Source organism: Zingiber officinale, chromosome 5B (assembly GCF_018446385.1).
Source record: "Zingiber officinale cultivar Zhangliang chromosome 5B, Zo_v1.1, whole genome shotgun sequence".
Taxonomy (NCBI): Eukaryota; Viridiplantae; Streptophyta; class Magnoliopsida; order Zingiberales; family Zingiberaceae; genus Zingiber; species Zingiber officinale.
The window spans coordinates 99,911,264-99,921,455 of NC_055995.1; the positions used below are offsets into that span (position 1 = coordinate 99,911,264).

Genomic DNA, 10,192 nt, shown 5'->3' on the forward strand with positions numbered 1-10,192 from the left:
TACCGCACCAATCCCAAATTACATTTTTGGGCTCCTTCTTATTATGAGTGTGTTAGTCTCCATGCGTTTAAGATGTCAAATGTCCACTAATTAAGTGAGTTACTGACAACTCATTTAATTAATATCTTCATCCAAGAATAGTACCACTCAACCTTATCATCATGTCGGACTAAGTCCACCTGCAGGGTTTAACATGACAATCTTTATGAGCTCATCTTGAGGACATTATCAACCTAGATTACTAGGACACAGTTTCCTTCTATAATCAACAACACACACTATAAGTGATATCATTTTCCAACTTATCGGGCTTATTGATTCATCGAACTAAATCTCACCCATTGATAAATTAAAGAAATAAATATCAAATATATATGCTTGTTATTATATTAGGATTAAGAGCACACACTTCCATAATAACTGAGGTATTTGTTTCTTTATAAAGTCAGTATAAAAGAAACAACCTCTAATGGTCCTACTCAATACACTATAAGTGTACTAGTGTAATTATATAGTCAAGATAAACTAATTCCTAATTACACTACGACCTTCCAATGGTTTGTTCCTTTCCATTTTGGTCGTGAGCTACTGTTTATAATTTATAAGGTATTGATAACATCATCTTCTGTATGTGGCATCACATACTATGTTATCTACAATATAAATTAATTGAACAACTACAACTAAATGTAGACAATTTGACCAAATGTGATTCTTTATTCAAAATAAATGTTTACAAAAGCTTAGGCTTTCAGTATACACTCTAACAGTTTATGCTTACATGTTGTTTTAAAGCTTAATTTCCCTTCATGTAAGGTTCGGCCAAGAACCAAACTAGGGCTTAGAGAAGCTAAAAAGTTAACCTAGCATGCTCATGTACCTCTTGATGATATGATATGAATTTAGCTAGGTGTTTATGTTTACATGTTGTTAAAAAACTTAAATTCCCTTCATGTATGTTTCGGCCAAGAACAAATTTAGGGCTTAGAGAAGCTAAAAAGTTAACCTAGCATGCTCATGTACCTCTTAATAATATGATATGAATTTAGCTAGGTGATTACACTTGCATGTTGCCTATAGCTTGGTTTCTCCTTATGAGTGGTTCGACCACTATGAGTTTAGAAGCTTAGATTAGCCTCACATGATACGTTATGAATTAGGAGATGTTATTTGATGATGCCATGCATGATTATGATTTTTATGATGTGCTATGTGCCCAAAGATGCATGCTTTATGATATGACAAATAACATGCTCATTATGTATGCTTATGATCCATGCATGTGCTGTGTGCCCAAATATGCATGCTTTATGATATGGTAAATGACATGCTCATTATGTATGCTTATGATCCATGCATGTGCTGTGTGCCCAAATATGCATGCTTTATGATATGGTAAATGACATGCTCATTATGTGTGCTTATAATCCATGCATGTGCTGTGTGCCCAAATATGTATGCTTTATGTTATGGCAAATGACATGCTCATATGTATGTTTATGATCCATGCATGTGCCGTGTGCCCAAATATGTATGTTTTATTCCTCATGATATGATAAGATAAGATATGTTATGTTATGATATGAACCATGATATGATATTTTACTTTGTATGGCTTGTACCAAGGGTGGGCTCCATAAGCCCCCCTAAGCCGACGGACTATGAACGGGTCTAGTAAAGGGATGGACTCCTTAGTACGCCCCTAGGTCGACGGACTATGAACGGACCTAGATCCCTAGTAGGTTCGGGGCTAGCTACCATGTCCTAGGGATTGCACGCATTTATGTATGTATGTGGTACAAGCCGGGCCCTCATGATGATATTATGTTCAAGTACTATATGATATGTTTTAAGACATCTCACATATGACATGACACATGTTTTAAAAGACATCTTGCATGATATGATTTATGGTTTATATGACGTGATGATTTATGATATGATATAACATGATGTTCTTTATGAGATGATATGATATGATTTATGATATGACATGCTATGCTCTTATGATATTTTGATTATGATATGATATAGCATGATGTTCTTTATAATTTATGATATGACATGCGATGCCCTTATGATGTTAGATGATCATATTTTTTTTATGGTTGTATGCTTATGTGTTTATGCTTTGATATATGGATTTTGTGAGTACGAAAGGATCTTACTAAGCCTGTGTGCTTATAGCTTACTTTCCTTGTACCACAGATAAGGGCAAAGAATGGATGACCTAAGGGAGCTGCAGGAGAGGCAAGGAGATGTGTGTGGTGGTGGCTCAGCTAAGGCAAAATAAAAACCTGCTTAAGTTATTTTGTTATGTCAACATGAACCAAGTGTCATATGTTATTGTTCCGCACGACTTCAGGATATTTTTAAGTGTTTTTATTTTCAGAAGAAATTTCAATACGCATGTATGTTTCCGCAAAAAGATAAGTAAAGTAACCCCGTCTCACTAGCAGGAGGGGCGGGCGTTACAATACGACCGACCGATCGGCACGGGGTTTTCGATATCGAGCCCGTGGCTCGGATAATATACGCCCGGCCGATCGGCACAGGATCTTCGACATCGAGCCCGTGGCTCGGATAATATACGCCTAGCTGATCGGCATGAGGTTTTTGACATCGAGCCCGTGGCTCGGATAATATACGCCTGGCCGATCAGCATGGGGTCTTCGACATCGAACCCGTGGCTCGGATAATATACACCTGGCCGATCCGCACGGGGTTTTCGACATCGAGCCCGTAGCTCGGATAATATACGCTCAGCTGATCGGTACGGGGGTCCTCAATCGAGGAACTATGGCAGATCATATAACTGAAAGAGAAAAGATAACACAAAAACTGACTGAGGTCATGAGGATGGCAGAACTTTCCGACGTCGCCCATCTTCACGTTCCAGATCAGGTGCGTTCCCACAGATGGTACCAATTTGATCCTGTTGAGAAGCTGAGAAGACGAACCTGCCGGTGTGATGTGTCTAGAATGTTGACCACATCTCCATGACTTGGAAGGTGAGCTATCTTCTGTGTTGACCGAGTCGCCAGAAGTCCTTTGGTCGACAATACCTGCAGCCAGTGACCAGGTCACCCCGGTCTCTGGTATCTCGATGCTCGAGACAGATCCCACGAATATATAAGCAGTCGAATAATAGCAACACAGTGAAATAAATAGATAAGAGGAGTACGGCGACGTACCCTGCCCCCGGGGAGGCACCCTCGGATGGATGGATGAGCTGACTGCGGCGCTGATCGAGTCGTCGCGGCCGGGAAGAGTAGATAGACGTCCACCAGATGAATAACTGGCTCCTGTGGCTCAAAGCCGGACGCGATAGGGATCCGTATGACGATACACGGTTTAATTACAACACCAACTCGCAGGGCGGAATAGGGGCACGAAGGCCGGAGTACAATAACGATGCAAAGGCCAAATACTCTATCGGCTCGCTGGCTAGAGTAGATAAATAGTACGAAACCTGAGCATGCAGATGGCGCTTGTCCGAAGGGTGACGGTGGTTGTCGTCGGAGGCGACGCCCGCGAGAGGCAGTGCTGGTGGCTGCTGGAAATGTCGGTGACGACATCGATTGTCGCCGGAGGCAGTGGCGATGGTAGTCGCTGGAGGCGGCGAAGCTGGACGCCGAAGACGACGGCGCTGGACGCCGTAGGCGACTGTAGCGATGGTCGCACGAGGTGACGGCGCTGGTCGCCGGAGGCAGCTGCTGCTGCCAAAGGCGGCTGCGACAACTGCTGGAAGTGACGACGATGTCCCTCGACGACGTCGGCGCTGGAGAAAGGGGGAGGAGACGGCGATGCCGTACATCTAATGAGGGAGGAGGAGGTGGCGAGCTTCCCTCGCGGCAGCGACATGCCTCAGCCAACTGTGGCCCTGATCGAGGACGAGGAGAAGAGCGAGAAGAGAGGAGACCATCTCACCGGGCAAGGATGGCCGGCACCGGAGACGCCAAGGAGGAGTAGTGTCGTGATCGGGGTCGGCGGCGAACTAGGCGGAGGCAGTAGCTCCCCGCCCCTCTGCTCGGTGGCGGCGGGAAAGCCAAACACGATGCCCCATTTTCCTATTGAAGGCGCTGGAGCGAAAAGGAGGTAGAGTAGAGGAGAAGGGCAGCGCCGGCGGCTTCGTCGGGCGCCAACGAAGGGTGTGTGAGAGAGAAGACTCCTCATTGGCTAGCGGCGACCAAAACATGAACCGACCTCTCCATTCTGCGTGAACAGTATTCCTTAAAAATATTAAAACCCTCAAGGTGTCAAAAGTCCCAACTGCCCCTCCTCCTTAATTACCCCCCATGCCCCCCGTTTACATCCAGATCAAGCTACTATGCAGTAGTTGCTACAACTTGTAGCAGTTACTATACAATAGCTGCTACAACCGTGCAGTAGCTTCTACAACGGTGCAGTAGCTTCTACAACGGTGCAGAAGCTGCTACAAAAGTGCAGAAGCTGCTATAACGGTGAAGTAGCTGCTACAATAGTGAAGTAGCTGTTATAACGGTGCAATAGCTGTTATAACGGTGCAGAAGCTGCTATAACCATGCAATAGCTGCTACAACGGTGCAGAAACTACTACAACGGTGCAGTAGTTGCTACAACGGTGTAGTAGCTGCTACAACAGTGCAAAAACTGCTACAATGGTGCAGTAGCTGCTACAACGGTGCAGTAGCTGTTACAACGGTGTAGTAGCTGCTACAACATAGTAGTTATACAATAACACTGCTACACGTTATAGCAGCTACTATATAGAAGTTGCTACAACGTGTAGCAACTATTGTGTAGTAGCTGCTATAACGTTGTAGCAGCTACATCACCTTTAAAAATTAGCAACATGGTGATTATTGCATGCAATCAGATGAGAAAGAGATTAAAAAAATTTATAGTTGCATGCAGATGAGAGAGAGAAATTGTTACATGTAGATGAGAGAGATTAAAAAAAAAATAGATTTTGATCATGTCAGATAGCCCACGTCGGATTTCGCTCACGATCACGCACAAATATATATAACATACATCCATTAAAAGTTTATCGTGCAAGTAGGGCTGCAAACGAATCGAGCCGGCTCAAAAAATAATCGATTCGTATTCAAATTTATCGAATTCGAGCCGAACTCGAACATGTTCGAATTTTTTTTCGAGCCGAACTCGAGCCCAAATTATATTGTTCGAGCCGCTCGTGAGCCTTAATATTTATTAATATAAGTTAAATATATATTAAATAAATAAATTTCGAGTCTTTCGAACCTATTTTCGAGCAATAATTCGAATAGTTCGCGAACATGTTCGAATATTTCGAGTCGAACTCGAACCCGAGCCCTAATTCGAACCGAACTCGAACCAAACATTTTGAATTTTTCGAACTTCGAATCGAGTTCGAACTCGAATATACCTATTTCGAGCCGAATTCGAGCCTTAAATTTTTCTGCTTATTCGGCTCGATTCGATTCGTTTGCACCCCTATGTGTAAGTATCAAAATGTATTTATCCCTAAATGATATATATAACTATATCGTAAGATTAATTTTAAGTGTATTTATCAAAGTGTGTTCTAAGAGACTACCAACTAAAGTACGCCTAGCTTTAGTTATCAAACTATTTAACCCTTCATCGTAAATAAATAGATAAATAATGTCCTTGGACCAGTCCCTCAACTGAAGCTTTGACTTTAGCCATGTGTGCCGGAATCTTGACCTCCTTGTGATTCTGATTCTTGACCTCCACGATGGTGTTACCACGGAGGCTAGACTTTTGACCTCCAGGCCGGTGTAACTTTTGACTAGCCACGAGGGCTAGACTTTTGACCTCCAGGCTGGCGTGACTTTTGACCCTTCTGTGGCTTTGACTCCGTGCCATATCATCTCACAGACCCCACATTCCTGCACCGTATCATCATAGTTTCTCTCTCCTCAATCTCTCCCATCACACACTCTTTCCTCAGTTTTTCTCATTACACTTTCTCTCTTTTCAATCTCTCTTATTATATTTTTTCTTTCATCATATTTTTTCTCTCATCTTTTATCATCATGCTTTTTTCCATCACACTCTCTTTCCTCATTTTCTCTCATCGCATTTTCTCTCTCTTTATTATTTCTCATCATCTTTTCTCTCTCATAATTTTTTCTCTCTTATCATTCTCTCTCATCATTCTTTTCTCTCATATCCAACTTTCTCTCATATATAATTTTTTCTCTTATTTTCCTTTAAAGGTAAATTTTTTTTTTAATTTATTACAATAGAAAATATTCAATTAACCAAACATTATTTTTAAAAATGATATCCATACTTATATCCATTCTCATTCCATAATATTATGATTTTCATATTAATTCCTACTTTAAAAAAAATCAAACACTCCCTTAGTTGTCAAACTATTTAACCCTTCATCGTAAATATTTACATAAATATATTCTCTATTAAAATAGAGTATCATATACACTAAAATGTAGATATTTATTAGCTATTAAAATATTTATTAATACATGAATTGAAATGAAAGGTCAGTTTCCCACCTCCTCTAATTAAAAATTATATTAAAAAAAACTCGAGAATAAACAATATTATTATTTACTGTTTCCATGCATCCACGTAGATCTCGAAGCACGTTTCTCAATAAACAATAATATCAACGACGTTTTTTTTTTTTGTCTGCTCTGTTGCGCATGCATCAGTTTCTACGTGATCTTGGTTCATCTGTCCATTTATCCACGAGTTCCTCCTAAATCGAGATAAATGTATTTAGTGCACTACTCTCATCCCTGCCGGCCTTATATATATAGATAACGCCGACGACAGGATTGATATATTCCAACTCCAATCGGCCGTGGAGTTACGTCGTAGGTTAATTATGGAGTTGGCGATGCAGAGATTTCTCACTTCTGTCGCCCTTCTGCTCTGTTTTCAGGGTTTCGGATTCTGTTTTCCTGATCACGATGCGGTGCCACGCTATAGCTTCTTGAGGCATGCGGCGGAGGCACCACGAGTGTCGCACCACGATTACATCATCGTCGGCGGGGGCACGGCCGGCTGCCCCTTGGGCGCTACTCTGTCGGAGAGATTCGACGTGCTGGTGCTGGAAAGAGGCGGCTCGCCTTACGGGAATCCCAACGTTTCCGAGCTCGCTTTGATTGTCCAGAACCTTGTGTACCAGACCCCGACCTCCCCGGCGCAGCGCTTCGTCTCCGTGGACGGCGTCATCAACGCGCGGGCGCGCTGCCTTGGCGGCGGGACCTGCATCAACGCCGGGTTCTACTCTCGCGCCAGCCGCCAGGAGGTGGAGGAGATGGGGCTGAATCTGGAGCTGGCGGAGGAGTCGTTCCGTTGGGTTGAGAAAGAGGTGGCGTTCCGACCTCGGCTGACGGGTTGGACGTCGGCCTTCATGTCAGGGCTCCTCGAGGCCGGAGTGACGCCGGACAATGGCTTCACGTACGATCATTTACCCGGGACGAAGGTCGGAGGGACGACGTTCGATGAAAATGGCCACCGCCACACCGCCGCCGATCTGCTCAAGTACGCAGACCCTGCCAGGATCACCGTGCTCTTGCGCGCCACGGCTCAGAGGATCTTGTTCAGGAACAGAGGTGCTTCCTCCGAAATTAAAGATCAATCATATTTATAATGATATTGATGAATGCTCTTCTCTTCTCTGCTCTGCTCTGCTCGCAGGAAGGAAACATAAGCCGGAGGCATATGGTGTAGTATACAAGGATGAAGCTGGCAACGTGCACGAAGCCTACCTCAAGAATTCCTCCACCGGCGAAATTATACTGTCGGCCGGGGCCCTCGGCAGCCCACAGTTGCTCATGTTGAGCGGCGTCGGCCCTGCCCCTCACCTAGAGTCCTTAGGCATCGAGGTGGTGCTGGACCAGCCACTGGTCGGCCGTGGCATGTCCGACAACCCGTTGAACGCCATCATCGTCCCTTCACCACAACCAATCGAGATCACATCGGTGCAAGTCGTCGGAATCCGGCCGGACTACTACGTGGAGTCCGTGACCGGCATCAACCTTTTCTCTGCCTTTTTGGCTGGCAACTCCACCGGGCCGTCCGCAACTTCACCGGTACACGTAACCACACAAATGAACAGAACAAACAGATCGATTCTATCTTATCTCACACCAATTCTTTAATCTACATGTGTCAGATTAGCTACTCATTTCAAGGCGGCACGATAGTCGAGAAGTTGGCGCGCCCTCTTTCTCAGGGATTTCTTCGCTTGAGGAATCGCGACCCGGAAGAGAATCCATTAGTCACCTTCAATTACTTCATGGAAGCTGAGGATGTTCAGGCATGCGTCGAGGCCCTCAGGACGATTGAAAGAGTGATCGATTCGAGAGCCCTGTCGAGATTTAGATACCCGAATCAGTCGGTGCAAAGCTTGGTAGCTCTATCCGCAAGTGTAATAGTGAATTTAAGAGCAAGAAACGCCAATGACTCCACTTCATTGGAGCAATACTGCAGAGACCTTGTGATGACGTTCTGGCACTACCATGGCGGATGCCAAATGAGAAAAGTGGTCGACCATAACTACAAAGTGCTCGGCGTTGATGCTCTCAGGATCATCGACGGATCTACCTTCACTTTCTCACCGGGAACAAACCCACAAGCTACTGTCATGATGTTAGGAAGGTAATCAACTTCATCTTAAAACTCTTGAACTGACCATTCGATGGATCACTTCAATTTGACATTGTTCCTTGTGTAGGTACATGGGAGTTCGGATGCTGAAAGGGCATAAATTTCACTGACTAATCTGCCAGTAATAGTTTATCAATCTTTGGAAAGAAATTTCCAGCTTCACTTTCTTTCTGAACATGAACATTGAATGATATCTATCAGCATGTAACATGGCATTCGATTTCATTTTCAGAAAGATTGTACCAATATTATCTTTATGCAATTGAAGTTTATAAGATTTTATCCAGTAATTTGGTTAATTAGAGAGTTTTAAGATAAAAGTTCATTCTTCTCGAATGAATTGATAATTGTGATGGAGTATGTAATAGAACACTTGCAAAACTAAATACCTTGGGGAAAGTCGTTTATCTTGCCAAAATGTCACGGATGGTTTAGTTTGAATGTTTTCTAGAAGTTTGAACTGATAGCGAGATACACTGTGATCTTAAACATAAGAAGCCTGATATTAATAAACCTTATTTGCTTATGTAAAGACATCTTTACACTTGTCTGCTAGCTGCTATTAAAAAAAAAAATTAGTTAATTAGGTTAGGTAAGCTAGAACCTGAGATGATCAATCTGGTCCTATAAAAAATTTTCATCGATCACCTGGAAAATCAATTGAGCAAAAGATAATAACGCTCGCCCCCAGCGCCCCCGTCGTACCTTGTCCATGGCCATCACGAGGGAGGTTAATCATGGTAACCGGAGAAACTAGTACGCAGTGGGAAGAGGGACACGGGGACCAGGAATTTACACCCTCACTACCCCGCGATTCAAACCCACGATCTCATTGAGCAATCTTCTACGCACTAACCACTCCGGATAACCCCGTGGGACGATCACCTCGTAAATCAAGAAAGTACACAGAAAGATCCATCCGGACAACTAACATTCTCAAAATACGTCGTAGTACACAGAAAGACTTATTCGGACAACTAACATTTTCAAAATATATCTGATGTAAAGATATCTTTTTACTTGCCCGCTAGCTATTAAAAAAAATAGTTAATTAGGCTGGGTAATATAGAACTTGGGATGATCAACTTGATTCTACGAAAATTTTCCACCGACCATATGATAAATCAAGAAAGTATATAGAAAGACTCATCCGTATAACCAATATTTTTAAAATACATCACAGTTGAGTCAGAAATAAAATACATCACAGTTTGAATGAGAAATTTTAATTCGTTTGCTGTTCAACTATTAGAATAGCTAGCCAATTACATCAATATTGATGAGAAGAAATAAAATCTAATCGAATGTATATTTTTTAATATAATATTTTAGCATTTGGACCTAAAGTATTCATTTTCCATATTTTATTTAAAATCATTTTTTGTTGGGTGTAAAATTGATAAGTTTAAATCTCTTCTGAAAGTAAGGATTTATCATTTACAGAGGAAAAGAGTGTGGTCCAATCCTTCTATGAGATTCTGTATTAGTGGGAGTTTTGTATATCAGACTGTCCTTATATTATAAAATAATAAATACAAAAAAAAATAGCATCCCA

The 10,192-nt window shown here is 42.5% G+C and overlaps 1 protein-coding gene across 1 annotated transcript; it reads left to right on the forward strand.

Moving 5' to 3' along the window:
- Positions 1 to 6,719: 6,719 nt before the first annotated feature.
- On the forward strand, positions 6,720 to 8,927 carry LOC121985171 (protein HOTHEAD-like). Its single transcript, XM_042538468.1, has 4 exons — positions 6,720 to 7,580; positions 7,666 to 8,060; positions 8,144 to 8,628; positions 8,705 to 8,927. Exons 1-4 carry the CDS (start codon positions 6,848 to 6,850, stop codon positions 8,745 to 8,747), a joined length of 1,656 nt encoding a protein of 551 aa, XP_042394402.1. The 5' UTR covers positions 6,720 to 6,847; the 3' UTR covers positions 8,748 to 8,927.
- Positions 8,928 to 10,192: the final 1,265 nt, after the last annotated feature.